Below are 13,510 nucleotides of genomic sequence, written 5' to 3'. Positions count from 1 at the left end.
CCTCCAATTCTTCACCGTCTGATGGATCAATTCAAACACTTTTTCAACATGCAGTTTCAAACCTAAGTAGACTACCCACCTACCTCAAGAATTCCATACAGCCAAAGACCAACCTAGGAAGTAGGATCCTTTTGACTTTTTATGAAGGAATTTGACCAGATGGATATATAGGTAAATACATACAGAAAGATGACCTAAAGTCAAACATATTCTTTCCTCCAAGTGAGCACCTCAGAACACTTTCCATGTAAGCAAAAGCTGTAGTAAGATTTCCTCAACCAGAGCTCAGGGACTAGCAGTTATGAGAAAATCCCCAAACTTAAGAACAAATCCCAAACTTTTTTTCACTTCAGGAAAAAAAAAGGCAAAGTTCCAATCATTTTTACAGTACAAAAATTTTATTTTTCGTTAGGATAATTTAAAGTTTAAAACTGAAGTAGACATATTCATTTTACAAACAAGATATTCTTTAATAAGTAAGACCATTAAAAACAGTAAACAAAAAAGCTGTCTTTACAAAAAGCTCTGTGCATAGCAACTTTATACTGTATATAACTGACAAAGCAAAATGATAAAATGAAACTATACAGTTTGAAAATGAGACCTTACTGTACAAAAGGTAGAGAGGATAATGGTTTTTAAACCATGCATATTGAAATGTGCAAAGAAAAACTGGAAAAAAAATATGATGTTATAAAAAAAATTAGATAAATAATGAAGTAAATTGTCCCTTTAAATGGAAAATCTTACACAGCTCCTCTTACAAAGATAGGATAGAATTTGTAGTTACCTATAGAAATACTCGTATTTCAAGTGGCACAAAAATAACCTGGGACCGGAATGATTCAACAGCAAGACTGAAGAGGACAGAGTAGCTTTGTTTTTAATTTATTAGTACACTAAAAATAATCCTTACACACATTTGTACAATTAAATAGATCTGTTGCTGCCAAGGTTCTAGTTGAATGGTCAAGGATGTCTGGTATTTAGTTACACACATTTTTCGGTGTAAAGCTACCAACAAATTCTACACTCAGTTTGAAGACAGTACTGCACTCATCTTCATGCAAGAGCAAAATTCACAGATTCTAAAAGCAATGCTACTTAAAAAAACATTTCCTTATGTTGGATTGGCTTGAATCCAGGTCTAAACATGCTTAGTTTTGTTCCGCTTTCACTTTGGGATGGTGGTGTTCGTATTCTGCACATGCTTCCCCTTTGATCGGATTTTTCACGGGGGAACTTTCTCTCGTGTGTTTCCTGTGTTTTGGTGCTATAAGACCTGACCACAAAGGACTGACAGCAGTAATTATAAGCATGCCAGGTTTCCCAAACCTTGGATTCTCGTGTACATAGAAAAAATATTTGGGTCATATTGAGTCATTCCAGAATAGTTGAAGGCAAATGAGACTGTTGGGGGCTGGATAGCTGTGGGCAGGTATCAACGGGACAAACAGAAGGAAGGTGGGATTTGTGAAGTCATCTAAAATTGGCTCAGATGCACTAAAGATGTTTTTCCATGAGACCTGCAACAACTTCTACTGTTAGAACCCCAAACCGAAATCTGTATATGGACTATACTATGGTACCAGTGAGTCAACAAGGAGAACCCTTATTGTACATCCAACTATGAAAAAATGGCATCCTTATTGGAAATCCAAATAAGTCTGGATACATCTTCAGGATCACACAGACTTTCAAGACTCAGCCACTCTTAGCAGCTCCTGCAACATTTCTCTGCCTAAGAGCTGGTTCCAGAAGTATAGAGAGCCCACTGCAACCCTGGGTCACTGTGCTGCTTGGAACACAGATGCCCCTAATCGCTAACCCTGCTAAGAATCTGGGTTTCCATCTTTCTGAATATTAGGAGAGGGTTTTAGGGCTTTTAACATTCCTCTTCCACACACCATCCCATTCTTGCCTGGAAACTGTGTTAAGGAAGATACATATTTTTTTCAAGAGAGTTGAATGCCAGGAGAGGGGAAATATGCAAAGAGAAGAAAGGATGTGGACATTCTAAGATTCATGCTTAAGAGTCCAAGAAACAGGATCATCTTCCTTAAATCCTGTCTCTGAAGTTCTGTGGGGCTCACACCTCTGTGCTCAACCAGGTCACAAAAGAGGAGGGCACGTGTGGCTCTGTCAAGGGAGAATTCCAAAGGGGCCCCTCGGTGGGGAAAGTCACACGGCTTTGGCTCTTCTTTTAGGTGAGACACGTGTCTCCACCCAGGATGCAAAGCCTGGGACACACTACAACATGGGAAATCTCTGCACTGCTCGGAGGAGAAGGTTGAAGGCTAATACAAATTTTTTTTAAAAGTCACAAAGAGTGAATACCAAAAGGAACATGTAGACTATTTAGAAAGTGGACGGAGCTGGGAATGAATTGATGAGTTTGAGTATTTGTGTACGTGCATGGACTGAATCACTGTTTCTGCATCGGGCTGTTCTACAGGAATCTATATAAGGTACATGTTCTTGGGTCAATAAAATGATGGAAAAAAGAGGGGGATGCAGGATGGGGGATAGAAGTCTAGTAAGTAACTGCAGTAATAATCACACACCTTTTAAACTTGTTACTACTGGTTTGCATCATTTTCATTTTACATCAGGAAGAGAAATTCCTCTCTCTTCCGAAAAGGTCTTAATTTCTACCTCTACTTACAATAAGTTACACGTTTATTTATTTAAATAATTGTAAAACATTTTAAAATTTTTCCCTTTTTTTGTTTTTTTTTTTTGTTTTTTAAAGAGATTAAACTATAAGCAAACACACATACAACAATATTTCTTCATTCAATTCAGGTTTCGTTTAAGAAAGTCTTCCATGCTGGTACCCTGTTTTGTTCAATTTTTTTTTTCTGCATAAACTAAATTGGTATCTGAAAGGCTTCATAGAAAATAGAAACTTTCAACTTTTTTTTTCCTACAAAGAAAAACAAATAGTATCCAAAATATTAAGCATGAATTGTTTGCCAATTTTTTTCTTAAATATTTTACAAACATAGGAAGGTGGTTCTGATAATGTTCATAACAAAGAATTGCATTTCTGCTCTTAGCACTGACTATGTCAATGACATCTTTTGTCCTTGTCCCCAAGAGGGTCAGTTTGTGTAGTCACCATGAGAGCTAGATGAGAAACGTGAGACCAGGTAAAATGCAGCTCCTTGCATACCCAAATCTGTCCGTCATGTTCATTCTGGGACACAATTCTCCCCAAAGAGCTCCTAGTGCTTTCTTCATTATTGGTCCATCAGAATAAGTAGTTTTGTGCTATAAGAAAGCAGTTCTTCCTCTTCTTTACATTGGGGGCACGACAAGTCCGGTCATGGCTGCAAGGAAAGAGTGGTATAGGAATGAGACTCAGAGATGTTTACACTTATGTCTCCAACCCAGAGAGAGGGGCAGCGCTGGGGACTGACAGAGTCTGGTACAACCCAGGGAAATGGTGCATCAGCTGATGTGGGAACCCATTTTCTCCAGGTTTGATCTAGCACACAGCCTGTCAGCGGCACGGAAGCCTTACAGAATCACTGCAATATAAACAAGGCTTGTTGAAGTTTTGTGGGGAGGCCAAGAGCTATGTTTTGTCTTGTTTTATATTAATGGGTTGTATACTTGACATGATAGACATAAACACATGAGCTAAGTTTTAATGTATTTGTGATATATTTATTTTTCATCATTAGAATATCATAATTTCTAGATTATATGGTTTCAAATCACTTAGTTGAAACAGGAAAGAAAACTCCAGGTGCTGAGCCATTGAGTAACTTTCCATGCATCATTTATAACAAACAAGGCTTTCTATGCACCCTAGGTTTCTATCCATTCTAGCTGAAATGTGATGAGCTTTTTTTTTTTTCTTCCCCTAACTAGCTCATCTTCCTTTGGCTTTCACTGCTGATATGTAATGCTTGTTCACTAATGAATGATGATCCACTGGAATAGAAGACTTAATTTAGTTCCTAATTTGGGAGTCACCCAATCTCCACTCTTTACCCCTTCCATCCCCTGGTAGTGCCCAATGTCTCCTCCATCTAGTGAAGAGGACACAGACAATACCTGTGGGGGGCATCGGGTCCAAGGCTTCCCCAGAGCGGCATCAGCACAAAGGGGAAAAAATCACACAGCAAAATGCACCCCTCTGACCTTGGCTTTCAGGTGAGGAACCCATAGAATTTCCACATTCTTGGAAATCGGCCGAGTAGTTTCCTTTCGTCAAAACTTCAAACCATATCTAGTATTTGATCCCTTGAGTTTTATTGTCTCTGGCTCATCTAGAGCTTATCAATTATCATAGAAGCATTTCGCTGAGTGGTGCTTACTAAGCTGATAAGCAAATGGCCAAAATTCTTCCTGCCTGCCCCAACCCCACTTCTTACTCCTCCCCCTGCTCCTCTTCCTCCCCTCTCCCCTCCCTCCGCCCCTTCTCTCCATGCCAGCTAAGTCTTCTCAGGCAAAATTGTCAGCCATCTAGTTCTCCAGTTCTCTACAGCTTTTATTGAATGTTTGTGAGATCTGGATTAAGGTCTTACACAGCTAGCAAAGCCTTAATTATTTTTGCCTGTATTACTATATATTGAATCGATGTAACTTTTCAATAAAGGCAGTTCAATTCTGGACACTCCCTGATGATTTGGAGACATAGCAACCCTGGTAATTATCCCAGAGTGTAGGAGTTTTTTTTTTGTTTTTTGTTTTTTTTATATATTTCTTTTCCTGGAGGGAGCTGGAAAATGAATCAGGCACATAGTGCATAATATTATCTCCACAATCTATACTCATCACTGCAAAATGCCTGATAAATGAGGTAGAAGGTGGGACAGTGAACACTGCACGTACAGCTCTCTGGTGGTAGGATTCTGGTTCACATTTTCAACTTTAACTTGTCTATTACACTTAAAACTCATCAGCCCCTTCTTTTTTCTGGGTCCTCAGAGAGTTACCTAAGGAGCTTATTAAAAGGGCAGAGCCGCTCAAAGAAGAAGATCCAGTGCGTGCCGGAAGACCAGCAGATTTTATATATTTTCCTTCTTTCTACTCTCACATCAGGCACTAGGTGGGCTGGATCTCTGCTACGTGGTGACCCTGACTTTTTGCTTGTAGAAACCATAGCCAACAGACAGAAAGCAGAAGTTAACTGGAGAAAAAGTAAACATGTTCACTGGTGGGGAAGGGAAGCATGCTGAACTGCACTTTGTCCGATTTCTTTCTACCTTTGGCATTTCACGGGAAGGCAATAACCCCCCTTTGGTCCAGGTGAAAAGCAGGTGTGGGTGAAGGGTGAGGAGAGGAACTGCACTGCTCTTGTCCTTGGAGAGGTAGTGGGCTGTCACAGCACAGGCTCTGGAGTCAAAATGTCTGAGGTCATCTTACTGTGTGGCCTTGGGAAAATGACTTCACTAAAAATGATGATAATGGTATGACTTTCCCCTTTCGGTCACATGTAAGGCTTGAGCAAGATAATTCATGTAAAGCGCTTGGTTCGGCATCTTGCACGTGGTGCTCAAAACCAGCAAGTCTCAGAGAGGGTTGGTGGCACGTGGCCTCTGTAGATGATTGAGACCATCTCACCTTATAAGTCGAGAGAAGAACCTCTCCATCAGCCTGTGATCACCCCAGCACTTCAGACCACACTTTTACTCTCCCACTGTCTGTCTCTAAAGAGGTAAAGCTTTGTGCTGATCACCCCTGCAATCCCAGGATTCCTTCACTCAGTGACTATGGCTGGTGAGAGCATTTGATGTCAGCTCGTTTTTCTCCCTCTATGCATCAGTGGGACACCTTGTAGCATTGGACCTGGAGCTTCTAGCCACCTGATGCAAAATGAGGAAACATGGCAGTCTGCACTCCTAATTTAGGTGCTGCCCCCATCCTCCCCCTCCTTTCCCTGTCTTCCTTCTTCTTCTTAAGGTTTAAATCACCAGAGAAATTTAGAGGGAATTGTAGGATCCAAAAGAGGCTCAGGACTTCTCAGTGATTCTATAGAAATGAGACTAGATCCCAGAGCCTACGTGTAACTGATGACATCGTCACTCCCACAGATACTTCCTCAGCCTCTTTATTCTGACCTGTGCTGACCAGGAGCTCACATGGCCAAGGACCCTAGAGAGGGTCTTATGGCTATTTTGGCTACTGCTGCCCCCACAGAGAAACCTCACTGTGACCACAAAGACCCTTCCAGCTCTTTGGGCCAACTCAACCCTGAGCGGGTAATACCACAGCAAGACTTGGGCATGCAGCAACAGGCAGGGTAGGGATTCCAGGCCATGGGAGCCAGTGAAAAATTCGTCCTGGCATCCCCCGGGGCAAAAGCCAGGAGGCTCCACACATGAGTCTCTCTGGACAGTATCGACCCAGAAGATCTGAAACAACCAGCTCAACTTCCCCAACTGAGTGAGAGAGGAGGTGAGGGAGGGGTGGTAAGTGGAAGTCAAGTTATACTTTTTCTCCTCAAAGTGAAGCTGAAAATGTTGGCCAGGGTTGCCTGGAACAAGGAATCCCTCCCGACTTCCGCCTCCACCTGCATTCCCTCTTAGCCTTTTGTGGTGCCCCCCACTCTGCATTTCCCCAACGAGACCTGTGGGGCCCCCACTTTGTTAAGGGACGTGACTAAAACCGCAGAACTTAGAAAGGGGAGACATCGTCACTGAAGCGGGCATGCAGAAGGGAAAGATACAGCAAATACTTAACATTTGCATACATTTCCCAGTCTGGAGATGAAGCCACTCATAGAAAAAGTTATGAGCATATCTCTCAGGGATGCGACGGAGACCAATGGTCCTTGAGGAGATCTGGGGCAGGTGACAACACTGAGCTACAGGCGGAGCCTGTTTCTCTAAGGATCAGACATCTAGATGAAAACGAAATTCTTCCCCCTCAAATAGACAGATGTTTCCAACTACTCACACATTGGGTAGCATGTTACCCAGCTGCTTTGTCTAGATGGAAGTAAAAGAATTTTCAGGGACACTTCTGAGTGCTGGCTTTTCAGTTCCCATTTCACAGTTTCTCTCTCAAGTCACTTGACTTTGAGGAGACACCCCTGTCTCTTATGGTAGAATGGGACAGGAACCTACTATACCTCCCAGAGCTCTGCTCAGCCACAACTGGCAGATGAACCCTCACAGGTGACCCCCTACTAGGCAGATGCCGTCCCAGGGATGACACAGCTCATCGGCGGCTCTGCTGACCTCAGAGGCTTTGATCCATGAGGGGTTAACCCAACCTCTGCCCTCCTTGGTTTTATCCAACACTTGCTTGTCATGAATGTTTTCATGTCAAGACTCAAAGAAGAGCCTAACAGTAATGTGGGTCGTCGGGATCCATAGTGTTCAGCAGGTTCCAATTTGCTCTTTTGCCATCAGCTGCCTCCCATTCACAGTGAAATGATTAGATTCTCATGTACTTATCACATTTGTGTTATATTGTGTCATACTATATTTTCGGGCATTGCTCAAAAATGGGTTTGATGGGTGATATTAATTTTTGTACTTAGACAGTGTATGTCTTTTTCTTCTTTCTTCCCTGCTCCACCCCTGATCCGACACCTGCTATCAATCTGACTGGCATGTAACCAGAATTCTCACAATGTGCTGGTTGCTCCTGATGGATTCTGTCCATGTATGCCATGGGAATAGCTATGTACTGCAGATGGGCAAGCCCGTCAGGTAAGCAGCAATCACCATGTGGTATCTGATGGGACTCGGCACCTTCTGGGAAATCGTGACATGGCCCTGTGGAAAGCAAAGGTCTGGGAAGTCCAGACACTCCTGGAGGGTATATAATGCTCTACCATAGTTAATTCTATGATCTTGAAAAGCTGTCCGACTTCTCTGTTTTCCCCCATCTTGTTCTCAGGTGGTGTACTAGCTCAGTTCTACAAGCCATCTGTGTCCCATGATGGAAACACCAAAGCATCTCTTTGTAAGTAAATGGCTAGAGATAGGGAGTGATGCTGTGCTGTTTGCTCTTACTTTGCTGGCCCGGTGGCCCATTTATCATGGTGGTACCAAAGCGGGACCTTTGCTTACCTCTGAATCCATTTCCATTGCCACTGGAGCAGGCAGGTGAAGGGGAGCCTTGTGGCCTGATGACAGGGGCAAAGGCACTCTTCTGTTTGACAGCAGGAAAAACTGAAGAGGAAAATGGGAGGATGGAGGACGTGCTAGAAGATCCAACAGTGGGACTTGATGACATGACTGGAAAGCAAAGGCACAATCCTCTTAGGAAGGGACAAACTGAGGAGTTAAGTTCTTTCTTCAGGACACACAACCTATACACATTCATCGAGAAATTACTCATTCACTCCAGGCACTGTCCTAGATTCTAGGAATTAAAACAAATTGAATGTGACAGCATCCCTGCCCTGCCCTGTGGGGGAAACATACGAACAAAACAATGATTAGGGTAACAGCCCTACTGGAGGAATGTACACAGTGCTAGGGAGACTCAGCAGGCAGAGTGCTCTTCTGCCAGGGAGTCAGGAAGGCAGCAGCAGGAGGTAATACTATGATAGGTCTTTGTTCATGAGTAGAAGCTTGACAAAGAACACTTAGACCAACATCTGAAAAATCATCAAATCTACTCAAGAATGGAAACCGCTTTTTTACCCTAAAAAGAAGTCCTGTCTGGGAGCTCTATGCTTCCCTGGCAATTCTCAGGGCTCCAGAGGTTTGATCTATGGGGTTAACATCTCTGAGAGTGCCATCTCTATGGGCCACTGCCTCATTAAATGTAAATGTTTATTAACATCTAGATTACCTCCCTCTCTCTCTACTTTCAGAGCTCCTGGGAAATGAAGCTGCAAGTCAGACCCCTCTGATGTAATGTGCAGAAAAAACACCAATATTAACAATAAAATTACTTAAAGGAAGCCAAAAGCTAAGTGTTGTAATTTCCAAGAAAAAGAAAGGCAATTTCCACAATGAAATGCCCTACCTCTTAATGTCAGATACTCTACCAAGTTACATCATACAAGAAGATAATTTTATCTTCTATGTTCAACTAGCTCAAGTAAGGGGTAAACTAGAGTTCACAAGGGTAAAATTGTCAGATACAGCATCTTGTGGAATAAGGTCAAGTTCCAGAGACTTATTTTAGCACATTCTCCAGAATTCTGAACTGTCACATAACTTGGTACAAGAATTACTGGAACCTGATGGTCAAGGCTGGGAGTGCAAACTTCTGCTTCGTATCTTCAGTGACCCAGCTACTCCACAAAGTAAATTTTGAAAGTGAGGACATGAGTGTGGCTTACGGTTCAAAGACCAAGTACAAGGTGAATTGAAGGTCAACTGTTTTGATGACCTGTGTAAGACTCCATCCCCATTTCTCCCCTCTCACTATAAAGATATACTTTGCACTATGGTCACACAATTGCATATATAAAGCAATCATATAGCATACCTCCAATATGATGTTTTGTATAGAAAAACCAAAGACTTCAAATAAAGAGCTTTATCTAAAAACTGCTCATCCTTAGGTAAGTCCTGATTTAAAGAGCTATGCAGAAGGAAGCATCTGAGCACATCTCTGTCTTTCCTCAAGTAACACGAATCAAAAGAATTGGAAAGGAAGATAAAGTCTTGGAAGAATCTCACATAAAACCTGAAGATGAAAATGAGGAAAAAATTGGGCTAACTCACTATTATAGAATAGGATGCAGGGTTAAACATTGGGAGTGGATTATATTCATACACTCAAGCAAAGTCTCCTCCTTTAACATTGGCTTTAGCATCAACGAAATGGGGTCGGGGACCTTTCCCCTTTGTGTAAGGCACAGAATTAGAGACCAAAGGAAAGCTGAGACTCAGGAGGCCCTGATTCCAACAACAGTCCAATCTCTGCCATGCTATGTGAACCATGCAGGCACCAAGATGGCGCCTTGGTTTCTGTGTCTGCAATAGCACCACCTCCCCTCCTACACCGTGATAGAGGAGGGTGTTTGTAAGGTGATTAGGCCTACATATACACACTTGATTCCCTTTATATTCAGTGCAGCACTCACTTTTACAAATATTTCTTTTCTAAATAACAGACCTCAACCTAAAGTGGCTTCATCAGGTCAAATGTGGCTGCCTCTTCTAGTAGAAGAGTCACCTCAAACTTTACTAAGTGACATAAAACAACTGTTGCAGAGTTGAATAAGCACAGAGCTACAACATGCCCATTTAAAATAGTTTCTGCAAAATTTTTGTAAAATGCTAAAACTAAGGTCCAAATTAATTTAAAATGTAATGCGACTATATTCAAAATCCCAAAAGGAATTTTAATTTGTATATGTCAACAAACACAATTTCTATGTTTATCTATTTAAAAAGCGACAACAGTGTAAGAGCCAGAAAGTTTTGTTAATACTTCAAAAGTACTAAGGAGGCATTTATCTTAACAGATATTAAAACGGAACGAAAAATCTACATCTGCGAAGCAGTGTTATACTAGCATAGAAATAGGCAGACAAATCCTTGGAGAAAAAAGAGGCCAGAAACAGACCTGGATATATATGAGAACTGAAACTTAATAAAGGCGACATTTCAAATTAATGGGGACATAAACGCATGGGAACAATACACAAGTCCGCCGGAGACGGAAATTTAAAGCGCCTCCTCGTGTTAAACACTACAGTAAGTGTAAGTGGATTAATGAGTTATTTGCTAAAACAAAATTATAAAGGCTCTAGTAGAAAAATTAGGAAGGTTATATAATTTACATAATCCTTTCAACCTCAGAACATCACAAGATAAGATTGGCCACATGACAAAGAAACTTCCGTAGTACGCATAGAAAAGGCAAATGACAAATTAGGAAAAATCTTCCTGATAATTATTTAGATATGTTCATATCCTCGATAGCTAATAAGTTTTTTAGAAATTAATTAGAGAAAAGAAAAACATCCTGATAAGAAAAGTGGGCTAAGGATAGGAAAAACAAAGTCACAAAAGGAAACAGGAATGAAAATGACCGAAAGACCTAAAAACGTTCAAACTGCTTAGTAATCAAATGCAAATTAAAACAGCAACGAGAGGATACTTTCCACTTTACCAAATTGACAAAGATTAAGAAGAAATGAACAGGGCAGGGAAACAGATACTCTTCCTTTCCTAAGGGGAGCATTCATCTCTTTGGGGGGATTTTGGCAATGTGTATTTAAAATCAAAGTGTTTTAAAATATGCATTTTTTTAACCTAGTAATTTAATTTTGAGAAATTAATCCCAAGGAGATAATCATAAATTTGAAAAAAAAAATAGATTCAAGGGCATTTTTACAATTGTGAGAAACTGGAAAAAAACGGAAGTGACCAAGCAACAGGGTAAAGTATATTCCGTCTATAAAATAGAATGCTATGCAAATATTAAAGCTAATGTTGGAGAAGAATATTCGACAACTCAGAAAGATATGCCTCCTCAGATGAATAATGCAAATTATGTCATAACATGTACGTCAAGCCCAATTTTATTTTTTAAGAAAACATACAAAGCAAAAGTTTAGAAGGATGAGATATACATCCAAACTTTTAACAGTGTTCTCTCTGGCCAATGGATTATGAATGTTCCTAAATTTACTCCTTTCACTTGTCCATATTTTCAAAGTTTTCTGCAATGAACATGCGTTACTTTGATGTAGCAGAAACCAAAGCTGTTAAAATAAACAAATAGAAACTCTCCATTTTGGGGGGGTAAAAAAATAATATAACCCTTAACAATAGGCATAACAGCTTTCCTGCCTGTTAATGTTCTTCTTCGATTTAAGGCTTTACTACCTGCAAACAAGGTTGCCTTTTGACCTTTCTGCTACAAAAAAAGCAAAGAGACTAATAAATTCTCAAATTCCTGGGAAAAGCTTATTGATTGCAGTGAATTTCACAAAGCAAACATCACTCCTCATATCTGTTCTCCATTCTTAGGATACAGGTCTGCATCATTGACAGATTTTATGGAGCCTAGCTTCATATCTGTGACTTTGATGATTTTGCCACTTTTCTTCCACTCCCTCTTTCATTGATCTCATGGCAGAATCCCATCAGGTGTGCATCAGAGTAGACACAGCAATTTCCAAAACGTATCCATCTAATAGCTGGAAGGCCATACTTTAAAAGTTAACAATAGTCATGCCCGCACAGAAATAGTGTGTCATTTTTCTTTTCTTTTTTACATTTACATGCTTTTTAAATTGTGCATAATGAGAATGTTACTATTGTAATAGGATTTTTTTCTTTGCTGGAGAAAAAGACAATAGAAATATGTCAAAATGTTAACAAGGTTGTTTTTTATGGTGGGAGTACGCTTTCTTTTTGAAACTATTTCCATATGTTCTAAATTTTCTATAATCATCATTTAATACTCTACAATAGAGTAAATGTCTTGATATTTATTTTGAAAATATAAAAATATTGCACCCCAGGGCATAGCCTAAGACGATGTAAATGAAGTAGGAATCCCTGAACACAGGTTGGATTTCTGTATAGATTCTGTCCCAAATTTGGAATTGCTTGGTGGTGATTCTGCTTTGGAAGAAGTCGTCCCATGAGTGTTGCAAGTTTGTCGAGTAGACCATCTTTGGGGACACCAGAGCACACCATTTTAGGAAAGCTGATCACATATACTTGCAACTGAGAATTTCTCTGGACATCTCTCTCTTTCTACGGATAGAGGCCAAAGAAAAGGCAAATACGTCTGGCCCCCAAATCTCTGTGAACATGGGGAGTTAAGGAAAAACCACTTTTCTTCTTATAAGGATTGACTGGCTTGCACAGTCCCAGTTGGAACTCACCGGGCACCATATCCTCCTTTGCATTGAGCCATTGCATTTGTTGGCGCTAAGGGGTCTGTCAGCATTTCACTATAACCCCCTATTGTCAGGGGTTTAGAATTCAGCCATAAAAATTTGCACTGAGCTGGAACTTGGCACACACTGCTACCTCCAGGAAGTGAAGTTTGTATGTGAAATTGAAAAAACATCTGTTTGGCCTTTTTTGAAGTAGTGTGAGAGCAAAAGCAGTAAAGATGCAGGTTTCTGATACTCTGCATCAGAATGGCCGTGATGCAAATCAACTTGACTGAGAGGCTTGGCTTTTATTTCTTCTGAATGACTCTGGCAAGTGATTGCTCCGTGGCATGGCCTGGCCGCATCAGACTAGTTTGAAAAAGACAACGCAAGATCGTAGACTGGTGTTTTTAGACACAAGCAACAGAACTGACAAAATGGTTTCCCCTGGGCTGTTTTTTGTATTTCCCAGAGAAGTTAAGACTTAGCTGGCTAGAAATACAGGTCAGATGCTATTATAATGAACTCCATGGGGTAGTCAGTATTTTTGCAGAAGGGGATTTTATCATAATGAAGGCGCTGTTTGGAATCCATTCCCAGTTTACGACTTCTTCAGACCCTCCTTCAGAAAATAAAGGTGCAAGAGATCACACGGACCCAGTAGAAGCAAGGAGTGGGTTCTCTGCTGTGTTTCCCCCTCCTGTTGGGCAGGGCGCCTCTTTCTATTCTGCATATGTTGTC

General features: G+C 40.8%; 1 protein-coding gene across 2 annotated transcripts in view; it reads right to left on the bottom strand.

Moving 5' to 3' along the window:
• Positions 1-376: 376 nt before the first annotated feature.
• EBF2 (EBF transcription factor 2) overlaps positions 377-13,510 on the bottom strand; it is a 187,161-nt gene continuing 174,027 nt past the window's right edge. For both annotated transcript variants that reach the window (XM_078069494.1, XM_078069495.1), the window contains 2 exons: positions 8,037-8,204; positions 377-3,332 (listed from right to left, as the gene is read on the bottom strand). In XM_078069494.1, coding sequence (XP_077925620.1) covers positions 3,301-3,332; positions 8,037-8,204 — 200 coding nt within the window. In that variant the 3' untranslated portion in view covers positions 377-3,300. The remainder of the gene's footprint in view (positions 3,333-8,036; positions 8,205-13,510) is intronic.

Source organism: Halichoerus grypus, chromosome 3 (genome assembly GCF_964656455.1).
Source record: "Halichoerus grypus chromosome 3, mHalGry1.hap1.1, whole genome shotgun sequence".
Classification (NCBI taxonomy): domain Eukaryota; kingdom Metazoa; phylum Chordata; class Mammalia; order Carnivora; family Phocidae; genus Halichoerus; species Halichoerus grypus.
This window is presented reverse-complemented; position numbering and strand designations above follow the sequence as displayed.